Raw genomic sequence first — 18239 nt, 5'->3', positions numbered from 1 at the left:
GATCCTCTTGCATCTCCATCTCCCTTAGCGCTGGATTTACAGGTGTGTTCCATCACACCCAGCTATAACATAGCTTAAAAGAAAGAAAACAAGATTCCCTGAAGAAAATGCTAGAAGGAAACACAGCAAAATCTAGCATCGCTTGCATCAGGCAAGAGAGGATTGTGGGTGACTTGTTGTTTTCTAAATTCTCCGAACAGATGTTATATTTATAATAAAAATGTTTATTTAATTAAAAAAAATCCCCAAACCACAGCAGGAACAGTTAAGTATAACAAGAGCTGGCGCATTTGTGCGGTTGAGATACACAGGGGAAAGAGGTAGAGAGCAAAGCGTTACCAAAAGGGCCATGGGGTTGGGGGTCAGCTGTCTGAGGCAGTGAAGCTCTGTCTCTGGGGGACCTGGAACCAAGAGTAGCTGGGCTGAGCAAGGGCTCTCCTGTCTCTCCAGGTCAGAGCACACAGGATAGGTGGGACAGAGGCAGGGGGATATAAATTCTCCACAGGCTGATGCCACCCAGGGAGGCCTTCTCAGTGCTGTACCCTAGAACTCTGACTTTCCCGGTGTCCGTCAGGAACATCTTCAGTCCCCAGAGAGCTCCAGGGGTCCAGACCTCCCAAAGATCTGGCAGTGGTATTTGAGGTCTCTATCACTAGGTCCCCTGTCCCTATTCACTCTGCCCACGGGCCTCTGCTCCAGAGCAGATTTCTGGGTTTGCCTTCTCTCCCCAGCCCCTGTGGCCGGCAGAGTCAGGTCAGTCTACGCTGGCAGCAGTCACCAAACGATGGATTTTAATACAGACTGGAAAGCAGAGAGGTAGAAGCAGGGCCGCCGCGGCACTGCCCATGTCATGGCCTCCAGCCAGCCTGGGCCACAGTTCCACAGTTCTTCCGTAAGGGGAAGAAGAGTTCTATGCCTCCCCCGCCCCCATCTAGCAGACCTAGAGTCGGAAGGGCTGTCCAGGAGCTTCATGTGGATGAAGGCAAGCTCTAGCGTAGCTGGGGGCCCAGGGACAACACAGGACGAGGCAACAGAAGGAAGTGTTGATTAAACCGAAACAATTCCCGAGCTTCCCCAAGGAAGGGTGTTCATCCCCTAGGGTGGAGTACAGGGGTTCGAAGGAGTCATTTACCCCCAGTATGAACCTAATACCAAGGAGAGGGAGGCCACGATGGAGCAGGTGCACACTTCAATGCCACTACAGCTGATCCCTTTAGGGCCAGGGCCAAGGTGAGGAACAAGGTTCTGATTAAAAGTGGTATCGGTGGAATGGACCACACCCTCTAAGTTCCCCCATACCATTCCTTGTTGAAATTATGCACAGCCTGAGCACTCGGTTACATGCCCACCACCCCTCCAGGTACCAGGATCCCCTATTTAGCTTCCTGTAATGTCCCCACAGCCACCTTCACTGCTTGGAACACAGCCCGATCCATCTAGAAAAAAGAAGAAGAAATGACACAGAATTTTCAATCCTGTTCCAGCTCCTACCCTCCTGTTCCGCTCCCCGCCCTTCTCAAGGACACCTTTATCAGTTCAGATAGATCTGCCCTGCTTACTGAGGCTGTGCCTCGAGGAGACTAGGATGGTGGCACACTCACCTGGGCATAAAGCATACGGTGGTCAGGGGGCAGGCTGGTTCCCTGGTGGCAGAGCTGAGCAGAGAGGGCAGAGGTCTCAGGAGACAGAAAATGCTGGGTGACGCTGATTGTGCTCACCAGGCCTTGCACCTGTACCATGGGGGACAAGGGCAAGAGGGTAAACTGAGGCTCAAGCCATACTCCCCCCTATTCCTCTGATTACAAAAGTCTATTTCACCCTTCACCACCCAACTTTCAGGAAGCAGTAGCCATGGTTACAGGGCAAGGCATCCCCAACAGCTTGGCCAGAATAAGACCTGAGGGATGCTGGAGTACCAAGTGAAGCTGGCTTAGATCAGACCTGTAGAAAGAGTTCCACAGAGCTTTCAAGATCCTCAGCTTTGCCATCTCCATGGCTTCCTGTCCTGCCTAGCTTTCTGTCAGGTAGAGAATGCTGTGTGACCATGACTCTAATATGATGCTCTCGCTACTTCTGGTCTTCTGCTAAGTCCCGCCCACCAGGGTATAGTAGCACCAGGGAAGCACCTGATGGGGTGCCCCAGCAGGCACAAGCACTGCCTCTCCAGGGGCTTGCAGCAGAGTCCAGCAGCTCACACCCCACTCCTCTCTTAGACGACGACGCAACCCTGCATCCAAGTAGCAGCTGCCTGGGGCCCCGGGTTCCAAGGTCCCCGCTCCAGCTGGGCACACCTTAAAGAAGAGGAACGACATGAATACCCATGGGAATGAAGGCAGGGATTCAAGAGAGGAAGGGGTGTGGTTTCTCTGGGGGACCAAGTGCAATAGGATGCTGAAGCTGTCTTAAAGGGCAAGCAGAAGAGGAAAGAGGAGGGAGAGAGTGAGGTTGGTAGTAAAGGATGGGGTAGGTCCAGGTTAGGCTGGAAGGAGCTTAGGAAAAAGACACTCAAGCTGGGGAGGGGGGATCCAAATCCCTGCTTTTCCTAGGATGTGTCTTTCATAGCCTTTGTGGCCCTGGCCTGACCACTTGTTCTCTCAGTGGTCCCCTTTCTCTGAAACCCAGGAGGATGTCCTGTACAAGCCTCATTCATAACTGTATCAATAAGTAATTCTTAAGTTTTTGTAAACAGCCTGCATTATAAGCCAAATTGTGGAGAAACTGTAGCTTCCTCGGGGAGATGGTCCAGGATCCAGGAAAGGCAGGCCCACAAGGAAGTCCTGACTCGCAGTGGGTGGACAGGCTGAGGCCCCTGCAGCAGGCACAGCTATGGGAGCCATCACCAGCCCAGGCAGAGTCAGAGCTCCAGGGGCAGGCAGAGACACATGGAGTCCGGAAGAGGTGCCCAGAGAACACTTGCAGAGGTGAGCACCGGCATTGTGCTCCAACTGGCCACCGGCTAAACCCACCCTCTCCAGCTAGGACCTCAGCCATTGTTCCTGGATTGAGAGGGTGATGGCAGGGGTGGGGTGGGGTTGGGAGGCTTGTGAACCACATCCTCTAGAGGAGTCCCTGGGGGATGTCAAAGATTGGTTCCAAAGACTCAAGTCCATCCTGGGACTATGGTAGTAACAGGCTACCCAGTGAGAAAGTGCCCCTCAGACCTCCCCATGAGTCACCCCATTGGCCCATATGAGACTGCCAACCGCCAGCCACGCCCAGAGCTGACAAAGTCATCTGTTCATGATGGTGCTCTTGTCAGCTCCGTTCTGTGTGTCACAACATCTGGGTGTGCATCTGCAGATGTGTGTGTGTGTGTGCCTGTGGACAGCGCATGGTGGACATCACCAATCGACCCCTGCATGTTTGTGTGTCTCTTAGCAGGGTGGCACTTGGTCTTTTCTCTAGGACAGCTGGGACTCAGCTAGACTTTGAAACCACCAGGTCCGCCTTAATCATTTATTTATTTTACTAAGTATTATTATTTTTGGTGGTGGTTAGCCAGGGGTCTCTAGTAGGCCAGGCTGGCTTCAGACTAACCTTGTGGACTGATGATAACTCTGAGCTTCTGATCCTCCTGTTTCTACCTCTCAAGTATTGGGATTATAAACATACACCACCATGCTTGTCTCATTTATTTTTGAGACAGGGTCTCATTATACAGATTAGGCTGGTTTCAAACTCATGATCCTCTGTCTCAGAACTACCATATCCCACCTCCTATATCCTTATTAACCCTGGCCTCCCACCGCCCCTGTTCTGGAGTTTTCTGCCCTTTTCTCTCCCTACCTCTACCATCAGGTACCTATCCTGGTAGGCATGTGTGCCCACCTTCCTCCCTCAGCCCTCTTCATGGCTAGTGCCTCTCCTAGAGGTCTCACAGTATGAACTATAGGAAAGGGAGAAGCTGCTTGCCAATCTCTTAGCCCTGGAGCCCAGGTAGGGGAGAGGGACTTCCTGTTCCTAGGAGGAATACAGGGTAGTAACCTAGAGATGGAATAAATGCAAGTTCAGACCCCAGGGTTACCACCAAGTCTCAGTTTTCCCGTCCATAAAATGGAAAAGTAGCTGTCCTAGCCTAGCTCAGGAGTGAGGAAAAGAAGAATATTCATTAACCAAGACAATGTCCCAAGGCCCTTAACATAATGCCCATCCTACAGTTATTGTCTCATCTCCCCCATGAGATTCTGACTCCCCTGCTAGATCCTCTCCTTTCTCTTAGCCCCACCAGAAAATCAGACTTCTGACCTGCTCTCTCTGCGCCTGGCTACCTAACTCACTTTCAGGACTAGGTTAAGCTGCAAGATCACAGGAGATGGGAGTGAACCTATCAGTTATGCAGGGACAAGGGGGAGGCTCTGGGGTCCCCTCCCTCCTCACCATCTGGAGAAAGCGACGGATGCGCTGGGCATCCTGGGCCCGGAACACATGCCACACAGTGCTGGTCTGGCTACCTGGAGACCAGACTCCCTCTCCTTCCAGGCCTGAGAGGAAATCTGTAGGAGAAAGAAGGCTCAGGTGAGCCCAAGGTTGGCAGAGGCACACACTGCGGCTGACTTATAGTTGGACTCGTTGGTGTCTCCAGCCCAAACACATACCTTTCTGTGCTCGGTGCCAGGCAGGCAGCTGTGCCTCGGCGTGTACCAGGATACTGATTAGGTCAGACACCTCTACACATAGGTTCTTGGTCCCCAGGTGTCCACGGTGTGGGCTCACACCTGTGTGGAGGCAGAGTGAGGACAGTAGGGAATTAAATAAGAGACATTTCTCAGCCCCCAAACCTAGGCACAGGTCCTCACGTGCCCTAAGATGTTAGGTAAGGCAGGAGTGGAAGGGCACTCACCATAGGCTGCCCAGAGCTGAGGCTCCAGGGGATGCAGGGTGAGGCCCAGGGGGAGGTAGGAAGCTAGGTTGAGTTTCCCTTGGTGTGCACAGTACTCTGGAAGAGGAAGGCTGGATGCGAGGTTCTCCACCCTGGGGATAGGAGTTGGGAGGGGCAATCATGCATAGTAAGTCCAATTTAGATACCTGAGACCCATAATACCTTCCCACGGCTGGGGTAACATCCAGAGGGCAAAATCCATCCCTCCAGGAATTTCTATCACTCCCCCAAAGAGAGTCCCTCCATCCCCTGATCTAGCTAAACTTCCATTCAGAGGGCCTGGACATTGAGGGTTGGGTTAGGTAGGGAGACAGCGCTAGTCTTTGGTACTGTACATACCTGCTAGCATCCTTGTCCCCCAGGGTTCGGTGTAACAGGAGGACAGAGCCCTCGTCTAACTTTGGACGTGCTAAGAGAAGAGATGTGTGTCAGGCACCCAAGGTGAAAACTTTTGGCCCAGAGACTCCTTCCTGTCCCCATGGCAGCCATACCTAAGTTCCATTTCTACCTCTAACCCAGCTTCCGGCTTCCTCCAGAACCACTCCAGGGCTCTCTTGATACCTGACCCTTCAAGGGCACGCCCCCAGCTCCCTCTACCCCACATCAAGAATACTTACTCTCAGGGTGAGAAAATCCCTCCCAGAATGCTGTGCTGTCCAGGCTTGTGGGCTGGGGAGGCCCTAGGGCAGTCAATGTCTGCACCTGGCCACCGAGTGTCCCAAGAGCTTCCATTCCCCACAGGCTGCCTCTCAGTGTCTTCTGGATGCCCGACACTAACACGGGCTGCAGGGAAGAAAAAAGAAGAACACAAGATTGGTGGGGGAGCCCATGGCAACCGGGCCAGGGAGTGTTGTGACAACACCAGAACAGTGGGGGAAGGGCTGGGGAGAGACCAACCTTGCTGCTCCCTCTGAACACCAGGACACCCTGAGCCTGAGAACCAGGACCCTGCGAAGCAGGTGAAGCCATAGCACTGGGAAGGGAGAGGCAGGCCAGCTTACCTGGCCCTGCCGCCAGTGTTCCTGGAAGAGGTGAAAGCCATGCCGAGGCCTGGGCTCCTGCAGCCACAGCAAAGCCCCAGGAGGAGACAGCCGGGTTCGGACCGGTGACAGGGGCAGGCTCAGGCCCTTGCGTAAGCCTGGTCCTGCTCGAAGGCCCGGCCCTAGGGCTTTCTCTTGGATCTTCCGTTCTACTACCTGCGCGATGATGCTGTCCAGGATGTTGGTGATGCGGTCATCCTGTGGGGAGGCAGGGATGGAGGGGCAGGAAGGCTCAGGACCTACTCAGTCACAGAGGGATGGCCACCCAGCCTCTGGTCCTCGGGCCCTTAGACCTCCCTCTGAGCCCTTGCTCACACTGGGCAGAGCTGGGGTGACGGGGGCAAAGGCCATGTGAATCCGCTCATGCCCCAGACAGAGCTTGACAGCCGTAGACGCCAGCAGTTCACAGAGAGAGGGACAAGGAAGGGGTGATCGGCTAGCACGGTCCTCTGCTGGGGTCTCAGTGGAGTCCGGGGTCTCTGTGGAAGAAGAAAATGGTGAGCAACTTTCTGCTTGGCCTTTAGTCTTTACCTCAAAAAGATTCCTCTCACCCCCTGGCCAAGCCTGCTCTCTCCTCAGTAGCACCCCAACTTTACTCTGCTCTGTCTGGGTATCATCCCACCACTGCCTTCCTAAAAGAAGTTACAGAGCCTCTAAGAGAGTGGTATAAAATGGAAGTCTTGGCCTGGGAGACAGCTCCGCAGATAAGCACACAGCATTTGTGTGTGAGCACAAGAATCTAAGTTCAGGGGCTGGAGAAATGGCTCAGAGGTTAAGAGCAGTGGCTGTTCTTCCAGAGGTCCTGGAAGTTCCCAGAAAACAAGTGGCGGCTCACACCCATCTGTAATGGGATCTGATTCCTCCTTCCAGTGTGCCTGAAGACAGGTCACTCATATACATAAAATAAATAAATATTTGAAAAAAAAAGAATCTAAGTTCAACTCCCCAACACCCATGGCAAAACAAACAAAAAACAAAAATGGGTGTGGTCACGCCTGCCTCCGCAGTTCTTGGGTTGGAGAGGGGTTGGCTCAGAGACAGGGGAGCACTGCTGAGGTTTGTTGGCCACCAACCTAGTTTCAGGTTCAGAGAGAGACCCTGTCTCGAGGGAGTAAGAGAGAAAGTGACAGAGCAGGACATCCCACATCGTCACACACAATAAATGAACCAGTGCATAAATAAATAATAGGAGGTCTTGCTGAAGGAGTCGGGGTACCCGTCTTGAGGTGAGAGATGGAGATTCTTGATCACGAGGAGGGGAGCTTATTGCCAAAGTATTGCCAAGTTTCTTCTGGAGACTTTTCTTTCTTAGACTACCCTTCTGCACTCCCCTCCCCAACGGTTATGTGGACCCAGCCACTCACCCTCTTTGATGTCCTTGGTCCTATTGGAATCTCCATTGCAGGAAGGTTGTGGAGCTGGGGGAGTTTTCTCTGTTGGTTCTTTCTGTTGAACCCATCAACCACCACCCCAAACCCAAAAAGAGATTTTAAAACTGGCAGACACACCTTAAGTCAATGTCCAAGAATTAACAATGAGTTCTGACAAGTCCTAAAGTTGTTTGCAACTACATGTAACAGTATGTAGCGCTAATAGAAATGTTACAGTATGTAGTGCTAATAGAAATGTTACAGTATGTAGCACCAGTAGAGAAAAGAAAACTGCGATGTACTTCTCCACAGAGTTTGGTCTAAACAATGTGTTAAAACAGGTACAAATAAATACAAAGACACATAACTGGGAAAAGTCAAAGTAGTAATGGCAACTTAAAAAGTCAGCATTATTTTCTTACTTATACTTGTTTATATTTTCTGACTTTTATATCATGGATATATGGCAGTGTCTGGCATATAAAATGCACCTCTCAGCCAGATGGAGTGGCATACATCTGTAATCTTTGTACTCTGGCGGTCAAGGCAAAGCTCAGCTAACCTGGGATGAAAGACCTTACCTTTGAAAAAATAAACTCTACACAACAATAAAATATACCTTTTGCTTTCCTATGCTCAGGATGCAATCCAGGGCTTTAAACATGCCAGGGAAGCCCTCTGGCACCTGGCTGCATCCAACTCTTGGTTTTTATGAGACAGTCTCCCTGTGTTAACTAGGCTAGCCTCACGCTCCTGTTTCTTCTGTTTCTACCTTCTAAGACACGCACAACCGTGCCCAGTTCATAAAATACTCTTATAGGGTCAGCGAGATGGCTCAGCAGGGCACCTGCCAAGCCTGAGTTCAATCACCAGAACCCACACAGGAGAAAGGAAAGAACCAGCTCTCACGACTTGCCCTCTGACCTCCATGTGTGCGCCTTGGCATACACTGTGCCCCCCCCATACAAATAAATAAGTAAATATGTTAAAAGCGTAAATGCTCGTAATTAACTCTTTCTCAAGTGAATAACTTTTATCACAGAATCACGAAGTTCAAAAAAAATTTTTTTTCTCAGTGCAAATAAAGTGGCTGCCCCGAGTGGGGTGCCAGGGCTACTCAGAAGGTGAGCTGACAATGAACCCGAAAGCACCCATGTCTAGGGTGGTGATGGTAAGGTAAAGTAACAAGGGCTGGCCGAGAAGGCAGGACTCTAGGAAGCAGGGAGAGAAGACTTGCAATAGGGGATGGAGGGAAAAGGTGCAGGCTAAAGTCAACATCAGGATCCTGCTTCCTCGAAAGGTAGGAAATAGCTTATTCCACCAGCTTCTATGTCCTCCTTCATCCCCACTAACAGAGGAAGGTCAACCCCCCACCCCAAGGTCATTCATGTACATGTACACTGCTCAGTACTGGGGTTGGCAGATGGCACTTGGACCATGCCCTGGTTCTTACCTGCTGACCCCCATCCCCTGGGGCCCACACACGGGCATCAACTTGGCATAAACAGTGTCCCCGGATGTCAAACTTGGCCCAGACTTGGTGCATCACAGTGCTCAGTTCTGCCAGCGCTGAGTGTGTAGAAGAAGGATAGAGATGGAGCGGCTTGGTCTCACCAACCAGGAGGCCATGTCACCAGGGTCAGGAACAAGGAGACAGTATGACTGTCTCCCTCGGGACCCACCCACTGCATGCCCCACCCCTCTACAATGGCTCACCCTGGCTGGAGATGAACTGGGTCAGAATCAGGGAACAGGCAGCATGCCCAGCCTCCTGGGCACACTCCTGTGTGTGCTGCTCCCGAGAGCCTGTGGGGTAGGAAGAGAGGAGCTGCAGGTCCAGAAAGCAAGGTAACTACAGGTTAAGGTCAAGGAAGAAGGCCAAGTACATGATATTTAAATCAGGAGTTCAGCAAGCCAAACAAGTGCTTGCTGGGAAGCTTGGGCATATGGAACAACATAGAATTCTTTGCTTTTGGAATGCAGAGGTTTTGGAATGCATATGCTGGCCTGCTTTGCAGGATCCTAAGGTGGGAGCCTGTGAGATGGCTCAGCAGATAGAGGTGCGTACAGCCAAGTCTAAGGACCTGAGTTTGAGTCCCAAGACTCACATGGTGGAAGGAGAGAACGGATTCCCCAAAGATGTCCCCTGACTGTCACACACATGCTGTGGCATGGGTATGCATATGTATGTGCATAACACACACACACACACACAAATAAATAAATAGGTCAATAAATAAATAAATATCTTTAATCGAAGATCCCAGGATGGTCATATAAGAATGTATCTGGTTCTAGAACTCTTTTTGCCATGTCTACTGGAGCACTGGGAAACTCCAAGACCAGAGGTGGTCAAATTGAGCCAACGGAGTGAAAACTGAAAGGTTGGAACTGAATCAGAAGACCCGAGTCTAAAATCCTGGCTATAACACTGACTTGCTCTGGGACCTCAGACGGGTCATTGATCCTCTCTGAGTCATTCTTATGTGGAAAATGAAGAGAATCACACCCGTGTCACTGTGCTAACACGGCGGCTGATCCAAGTGAGCCGCATCGAATAGGTGCCTGACCTCTGTGTGCATGCGTATGCACGTATGCGTTCGCCTCATCCTTTGAGGCCAGATCATTCAGCCAGGCTGGCTGGCCAATGAGCTCCAGGAATCTGCCTTTCTCCGATCCTCCAGTGCTAGGCCCCCATGCTCAGACTTAATGCAGGATCTGAACTTAGGTCCTCGTGTTTGCTTGGTCAGAACTGAATGAATTCATCCCCTCAGTGCCTAGGTACTCGACTTCTTTAAAGAGTGGGTAAGAAAGGGGCTGGAAGCCAGGCAGAGGTGGTGTACGCCTTTAATCCCAGCACTTGGGAGGCAGAGGCAGGTGAATCTCTGTGAGTTCGAGGCTAGCCTGGTCTACAAAGCAAGTTCCAAGACAGCCAGGGCTGTTACACAGAGAAATCCTGTCTCAAAAAATAAAAATATAAAAGGAGGGGGGGCGTTCAGTGGTTAGGAGCATTTGACCCAGGTCCAGTTCCTAACATGTACGTGGCAATTCACAACTGTCTGTAACTCTGGTTTCAGGGGCTCTGACCTCCCCCCTCTTCTGACCTCAACAGGCAGCAGACACACACATGGTACATACCCAAACATGCAGACAAAATATTCACACGTATAAAATAAATCTAAAAAAGCCAACCTGCTTTTCCTCACCTGCTTTCTCCTTGGTTTTCCCAGCTCCGGCTATGCGACCACAGGCTACACACAGCCGGTGGCTGCAACGGGGACATCTCCAGTGCGTGTTGAAGAGCCCATGGTTGCAACGGCTGCAGCAGTGCGGAATGCCCGGGCTGTCCTCTGTCATGGCTGGCCCCTGGCCTGTTGACCACAGAACAGGGTCAGAGGGCTCAAGTACACTGTCCTCTTGGGACGACCACATACAGCAGTGTGTGTCAACCTGTATGTCTGTCACCCCTCTGGGGGTCAAACGACCCTTTCACAGGGGTCCCTTGAGACCATGTGCCTATCAGATATTTACATTACGACTCCTAACAGTAGCAAAGTTATGATGTAGCAACCAAAATAAGTGTATGGCTGGGGGTCCCCACAAAGTGAAGAACTGTATCACAGGGTCTCAGCATTAGGAAGGTTGAGCTGTGGCCCTGGAATACAGGAAGTAACACAGGAGAGGCACCGAGCAATTCCTACCGGAGCCACTAGAAGAAGGGAGCTGGGTTTCTGTGGCCATTCCTTATACTTTACTCAACACACTTGTCTGGCAGTAACCATCCTCTCCAGCACACTCCCAGGACAGCCGTGGCCAGCTCCACCTCCAGTCTTGCCCCAGGGATTTCCCCCAGTGTGCCTGTATTACTAATCCACACCACTTCCAGCGCATTTTTCCATCCACCTCCCCCCCCCCCCCCCCCCCCCCCCCGCAGCCCCACTGCTATCAGAAATGGAAAGGCACAGCAGCTACTCGGGTGGTCTTTCCTCTAGGGGACTTAGTAGATTAAAAGAAGAAACCTTGAGAAGCCATGCCTACCCTTACCTAAAGGAATAGATTTTTTTTTTTTAAGAGCCAAGGTTCAGACTTGGTAGGTGGAAAAGGCCCCAGAGAGCACATATTCAAGGCATCCCAAGTGGGCCCAGGAGACTTTCTCAGGAATGGGTCAGAGTTTCTCAGGAATAGGTCTTGCCCTCCCAGAGTTCACATCCCACTCAGGGAGACAACCCACAGGCACGGATGACTACAGGGCTCCTGGCTGGAAAGACCATGGAAAGATGAGGGTGACGTGGCAGGGGAACTTCACAAGTGGCCCCAAAGGGTGAGTAAGTCCTTATCCACCAGGTTGCAAGGGATGATCAGGGCATTCCAGATTGAGGGAACAGCTAGTGCCAAGGCCCCAGGGGACAGACAAGCTTGGTGATCCGGGAAGGGAAGGACGGGTGGCATGTATGCCAGGAATCCAGGTTGGGAGTGGCAGGATCCTAGAGGAGCTGGCCTATGACTGAACAAACTAGGGGCTGCCCTCTCTGGAGTAAGACGGGCACACTGGAGACCTCCAAGCAAGGAGTAACTTGTGGGTCCAGGGCTGTGGTTTACAAAGACCATACTATTGCTAGAAAGAGCTACAGAGGGGTGCCCTGGATCTGAGGACCCAGCCGAATGCTGAGTCTCTACCCTCAGCCTGAATCCCATCAGCTCTCTAGGCTCACGAGCCTTATCCCTCTGGAGGCTTTCTCTGCCCTTCACCTCTCCGGAGCGCCATCCCCTTCCAGGCTCTTAAGACGCTTATACTGGCTATTTCCCTACAAGCCCATTGTTCTCAGAGAAGTTTGAGAACCAAGTTTCCAGACTTCTCAGGAGGCTCCCCACCCAGGCCCAGAAACCTCAGAGTTGACTAAGAGTCCAAGTTAGGAATAAGGATAACGAAGAACGGAGCTCTCCTGAGTAGGCCTGGGAACCCCGAAGCTCTGGTAAACATGGCTTGGGAGGGACATGCAGGAGCAGGCCCACAAGGGAGGTCAGCTCACCTTCACGCTGTGCCCAGGCAAGGGCCTCCCGCTCCCTCCTCAGCAGACGGCAGAGTCGATCACCCAAACCACTCAGCAGATGCTTGGCCAGGCCCTTGTTGAGGGGAGCTTCTGGGTCTGACCCTCCTCCATCCTCGGAGCTGGCAGAGGAGCCCTCTTCCTCCAACTGCTTCTCTTCCTGAGGCAGCCTGGAGAGGAGATGAGGGAAAAGGGCTTGAGGGGGGAGCCCATGTGGGAGAGTGAGAGGGGGGTGTCGCTGGATGCTATAGACAGGAGCAACACTCACCTCTGTGATTTATGGGAGTGGCTGGTCAGAACTCCTGCCTCTCCAGTTGCCTGGCCACAGCTTCGGCACTGAGTGATACCCGCTAAGTGAGCCTGGCAAGATGTATCCCGAAGCCTGGATTCCTGGATTCTAACCCTGCCATCTTGGGGTCCTGAGGGGACAATACAGCTGCTTTAGGGAGTCTGGTTCCTGAGGCTTGTGTTAGCCAAAGCCCTGAATTAGCACCCACCCTGCCCACATGCAGCCAGTTCAGCCCCTGCTCCCCAGATTTGTGAGGACTAATTCAGAATCCAAAAGAGAACCAGGCAGGTATAAGTTTCATACACACAGGGCTGAACAGTAGCTGGAGCTAGCCCTGACAGGAATGGAGGCTGAAAGGTTGCTGGGCATGTTCAACTCAAAGCTCTGGGCAGCCTGAGCATGGTCCTGGTACACGTCCAGAATCCAGACAGTATAGACTCTGGATAGGTTGCCTAAAGGCTCAGTGGCCATGAGACACCCTGAGGAGATGATTCCAATGCGGACGGATGGGCAGATGGAGGGCACCGGAAAATGAGAAGGCCAGAGTTTCAACACAGAACACAGGTGCTGTAACCCAAGACGGCAGAGGGGCCAACAACATCCCAGCCCAGACTGAAGCCTGCGAGGGTGCAGACAGACCCACACCAGGTGCAGGGGCCTTGGGGTCAGGCCATAGAGACAATTCTCTGGGTCCAGCAGTCCAGGAGGCCGAGAATGAGGTGAGCCTGCAGAAACCAATCTGGCTCAAGGATTGCTAGAACCCTCTGTGAAGGGCACAGCGCAGCAGGAGTCCATGATGCACACAGAAGGTTGCCATGCTGGAAAGTCCAAACTGAGTCTCCAAGAGCAGCTGGCCAAGAAAGGCTGACAGTGGTCCTTCAGGAGAGGTAATGCCCAAACTAGCATTTGTGGTACGAATAACCACAGCATTGATGAGGTGTTGTTTACAAGATGCCACGAGATCTTCAGTGTCCTGATGAGCCATTTAATCCTTTCTGTAGACTTGATAAGGTGGGGACCGTCTTTACTTCCACTATGGATGAGGGAACTAAGGCTTTCAGGCGAAGTAACTTTCTTCAGGTCACAGCTACTGATCGGCATATCAGGAAGCAGATCCTGTTTTTGGAACCCTTGCTCCAGACCATGCCATTGAATTGCCAACAACAACTCACCAAGAGGCAGGGATGGAAACCACCGGCTAGAAAGCTGTGGTGGCGGCAATACTAAGAACTAGGAGGCTCAGGAAGGTACCCTGCCATCTTAGTATGACCCATCGCAAAGACTTATGGACTCCAGTCCCTTGCAAAGGCCCAGCCCTGTTGCCCCTTCTTCAGCAGGACCCCTGCAGCCGGTCACCCTCTTACCTCTCTGCTCCTCTGGTTGCTCTGTCTCCGCCTTGCTTCCTGAGGATGTGTCTGGTACCTCCTGCCAAGCCCTGGCCCCCTGCCTCCCAGTGCCTGGGAAAGGGTGGGATGGGCGTTTGGGAGCTGGGCCCCTTGCTGCTCCCTGAACTTCTGGACTGCCTGCCCTCTTGAGTGCCCGGATCCTAGTAGCTGGACTCTCTTCCTTTCCCGGACAGCCACCTGGGCACTCAAACTGTTCTGAGTGGCGTGTGAGCCAGGTCTTTTTTAGCTTGGTGTGATGGCTTGGGGGATAGGCCCTGGAGTCAGCCTTGTTCCTTTCTTCACTAGATTCACCTGGCCCACTGGTACCTCCTCCCTCTGGGCTATCCTGGCATTTCCTACAAGGGCCAAGCTCCCCTTCTCTGGCAGGGAGGTGGGATGAGCAACAGTCCCCCAGGGCAGTGGGAGCTCCAGGAGATGGGCATCTTGGTGTGACTGGTGGTTCCAGCTGATACCCAAGGCTATTGCTCCCTGGACCAGACCAAATGTTGCCGAGAGTGTGAACTAGGCCTGGGGGACAAGAGGGCCAGGGGGTTCGAGGAACACTATCTGGGTACCCCAAGAAAAGTGGGCAAAGGTTCTGCTGCCTGCCAGTGCCTGTCTCCCCATCCCTCTGGTGAAGCGAGGGACCTTCTGCCTCACAGGCTCGCTGGAGATGCCCACCAGAGGCCAAGCCCAACAAGCCAGGCTCTGAGGCTGCCAAGGGCTCCTTCGCTGGCCTGAGGATGTTCGGATCCTTGTGGTAAAAGCCCTGAAAAAAGGTGAAAGGGTTAAGTTAATGCTAACGTGGGTCCTCAGCATGGAATGGGGCAAGCAGGACTGACAGCAGCCGGAACTACAGCTATGGGGAGGGAGTTAATGGAGAACTTACAGACTGGCAGGGAAGCAGCACCTCCCCAGGTGCTCCCCTACTACGTTGGGATCCCCCTTGATCTTCCCCCAAGCTTTCTTAGATTCCTCTAGTATCTAGAGGCTGAAGGGTAAACGCTTGGCATGGTAAAAGGACATCAGGATCTACTAGAGAATTCTGCTTTGATCCTCATGGGCTTTTGCTTGTTCTGGTTTTGGAGACAGGATCTTTCTCTGTAGTCCAGACTAGCCTGGAACTCACAATCTTTCTGCCTCATAGGCATGCACTATGATGCCCATCTTTGACCTCCAAACACTTAAAAATTCTCATTCTAGGCATGCGGGGTAGCCTGTCAGGAAGGAGTCCCAGAAACAGGCCACGAGGACTGCACATCTCACCCACTCTTTGCCCTCAGGATAAGGGCACACATTCCATCGGCAGTTTCTGCAGCCTGATCCTGGGTGAACTAGGGGTGAGTCAATGGCTACGGAGGCCCAAGGGCAGGGCAGGGAAGGGCCGAGGAGCTGGAGCTGCCCAGTGTTTGGGTTTGTCTTCACAGCTAGGGACAACTGAACTCCTTGCACCCATCCCAGTCCATCACTCACCTTGCTGCCGAAGCTGAAGGCAGAGGGCACTTTCGGCTGACCTCCAGAGTACACCCAGGGGTGAGAGGCCAAAGGCCAGTCATATGGACGCTCTGGGGGCAGGCTGGACATTAGGTAGGGCGGCAAGCAGGTGGGGACCCAGAAAGGAGCTCGCTCTAGAATCTTGGTCTCCAGCAAGAAAGGGCAGTGCAAGGGCCGGAAGGCCACGGGGTCACTCTTGGGATGACCACCACTATGCTCAGGTACCAGGGGGCCATAGCGAGGTGGGCACGCTGGTCCACAGAATGCCAGTGGATGGGCCAGCATCGCTTCCTTCCAGAGCAGTCCTTCCTTGCTGCCCAGCCAGCTGGCCTTCCTTTCCCCATTCCGAGGACCCTCGCCCTCCACCAGTGAGAGCGTGTCCTTGGGGCCTCGGGGGAAGCCAGGAGGGAGCCAGGAGTCTGGAGTGCTCAGGACACCCCTCCAGAAGGGAGCAGGTTCTCCTAGACACAGTGCCCCATGGCGCAAGCCATCCTGTGGTGGGGTACCGGGCTCCTGTCCCACAATGCCGTTCTCAGGGGCTGTCTTCTCCCAGGCTGGGGAGTCCTTCAGGAAGCTGGGCATACTCTCCATCACTCTCCTGTCCTCATGGGGCTTTCCCAGGGGGGATCCTGGAGTACAAGGACAAAGCACGAACTCTTTAGGCACATGCCCCACGTTCCTTACCATGGGCACCACCCTGGGAATACCAAAGTGGCTCAAACCAGTAAAGCAAGTGCCAGGCCACAGAAGGGTAAAATGCAGCCTTCCACATGTGGCCAAAGGATTCTGCCTCATGGCAGGAAATTGAGACCTTTTCCTAAGTTCTGACCCCTAACTGAATTTGGAGGTACAAATTCAACAGAAGGTTGTCACTTCTGGGGTGAAAGGTTCTACCTTATGGAGCTAGGAATCTGGTTACAAGTCTTGGAAACGGACAGGAAGTATGACTACAAGGTTAGCTTAGTAGGACTCAAGCGGAGGCCAGTGAGGCTGAATCCTGGCTCTGACCCTGCGTTCAGCGGATCATTTTCTCCTCTGGGCTTCAGTGTACCCGTGCATAAAAGTGGGACTCGGGGCACAGAAGACTCTTTCTAAACTTCAGTCTGTGGTTTTGGGGGTGCTGCTTTCCCACCCCCATCTCCAGCTCCACCAGGCTTGCGAGACAAGGATGTTCAGGCCTGGCAGGCTGGAGTCACTGGGCAGGGCAGCTAGCCAGGGCTACTGGCTGGTGTTTCTCCCTACACCTGGGCTGCCTGACTCTGCCCCTTCGTGGGCTCTAGTTTCTTGGCATATCCAACAGAGGACCAGGACAACTGCTGGGGGCTAGGATTTCGGCTTCCAAGAGGAGGAATAAAATAGCATGTGAGAAGGTTTCAGACTAGGGTGGGTCGAGCTGCCCAAACCGAACGATAGTGCAGGGCACCGCTGCTAACTGCAGCCCGGAGGGGGGAGGGAAGGAGGCGGGGAAAGCAGGCTGGGCCCCAGAGACACGCAAGCGAGGGAAAATTGAATGCGAGGGACCAGATGACAGGTGGCACCAGATCGGCTGCACTCTCCAGGAGCAGTCCCCTTGGCCGGCCCGAGAAAGACCCCAGAAGGATGGATATACGGGAGCCGGTAGCCGTGGCGGAGGCTCCAGAAATTTTTGGAGCTGTAGCCCGTGCGCGGTCCAGCCCCCTTAGTTGGGCATCCTAACTTTTTGATGTTAAGAAGTGAGGTCCAGCCTAGAGTGGCACCGGCACTTCACCCTCGCCTGCACCTTGGGATGGGCTCATAAATCCCCCATACAAGTACCCCAGAAGGAGCCCTTTCTCGGCGCTTACCTGGGCTTCACAGGCCGGGCGCGATGTGGGCGGCGGTCGTGCTGGCCGGCGCTGGGCACTCGCTCCCCATGGGCCGGCTTCGGGGCTTTCTCCCTCTTTCTGCTCAGCGCGCTCGCGCTCTCTTTTCCCCCGGGCGTCGGGGGCGCTCTAGGGCCGCAGGTTGGAGGGGTCGGACTCCGGGATTTGCAGGATGCGGCACACGGCACGGATGGGCCGCACCAGCTTCTGGGCCAAGGCTGTGGGTTGCGCCATGGGACGCCGAGACTCCGTGCTGCGCTTTGGGGAGGGTCGAACCGGGGCTAGGGAGCGGGTGTCCCCGGAGGGAGAGAAGGAACCGGGCCGGGGGGAACGCGCGCCCCGGGTCGGAGATGGCTGAGAGGGGGGAAAGGCCGAGGGGCCGGGGAAGGGGGTCGTGCCTGGAAGTGGGGGGCCGATCCCGTGAGCCAGGAGCGAGGCACCAGCGAGGGCGCAGCACCGCGCAGAGCGGCTAATGGAGGGAGAGCGCAGCGGAGAGCGCAGCAGGACCTCTGATCGCCATCGCCAGACGCGCAACTGAGAGTGGGGAAGCTGCTCCGCCGGTTTCCTCCTCCAGCACCCTGCGGGAAACAGGAGCCCGTGATTCGGCGGCCCCGCCTGGGCCTGCCCCCTTCTAGCCCCGGGGGCTTCCGCCAACGCCCCGGCGATGCCACCGGCTGCGCACGGGGAGAATGAGCCCTTTGTTCCCCCCTCCCCCCCGCGGCACCCGGGCGCCTGCCGAGAGAGGCTCCCCTGGGGCAGTGTGCCAGCTTCCCAGCCGCCCCACCCTCCCGTGGGCCCGGCCCGGAGCCTGGCAGGCGGGCAGCACCCCCACTATAGGTGCCAAGCCCGGGAACTGGAGCAAAGGGCGGGAGGGGCCGGACCAGGCCACTGTG

The 18239-nt window shown here is 54.0% G+C and overlaps 2 protein-coding genes across 3 annotated transcripts; both read right to left on the bottom strand.

Moving 5' to 3' along the window:
- Window positions 1-203: 203 nt before the first annotated feature.
- Window positions 204-18080, bottom strand: Hr (HR lysine demethylase and nuclear receptor corepressor). 2 transcript variants are annotated; one of them, XM_075949248.1, is made up of 19 exons: window positions 17329-18080; window positions 15485-16134; window positions 13991-14780; window positions 12606-12756; window positions 12320-12507; window positions 10496-10660; window positions 9006-9095; window positions 8743-8858; window positions 7284-7365; window positions 6235-6398; window positions 5881-6117; window positions 5497-5662; window positions 5219-5288; window positions 4841-4971; window positions 4596-4715; window positions 4378-4493; window positions 2127-2291; window positions 1602-1730; window positions 204-1436 (listed from the first exon to the last, which is right to left on the bottom strand). In XM_075949248.1, exons 2-19 carry the CDS (start codon window positions 16094-16096, stop codon window positions 1374-1376), a joined length of 3555 nt encoding a protein of 1184 aa, XP_075805363.1. In that variant the 5' UTR covers window positions 16097-16134; window positions 17329-18080; the 3' UTR covers window positions 204-1373. The 2 variants fall into 2 exon arrangements, with proteins under 2 accessions (XP_075805363.1, XP_075805362.1); XM_075949247.1 differs by lacking the exon at window positions 17329-18080 and having other exon boundaries at window positions 15485-16139.
- Window positions 17476-17580, bottom strand: Hrurf (HR upstream open reading frame). Its single transcript, XM_075949249.1, has one exon. The coding sequence runs from the start codon at window positions 17578-17580 to the stop codon at window positions 17476-17478; it is 105 nt and encodes a 34-aa protein (XP_075805364.1).
- Window positions 18081-18239: the final 159 nt, after the last annotated feature.

Source organism: Microtus pennsylvanicus, chromosome 15, assembly GCF_037038515.1.
Source record: "Microtus pennsylvanicus isolate mMicPen1 chromosome 15, mMicPen1.hap1, whole genome shotgun sequence".
In the NCBI taxonomy this organism is placed as follows: Eukaryota; Metazoa; Chordata; class Mammalia; order Rodentia; family Cricetidae; genus Microtus; species Microtus pennsylvanicus.
Note: the sequence above shows the minus strand (reverse complement) of the source record. Positions and strands in the feature narration are given on the sequence as shown.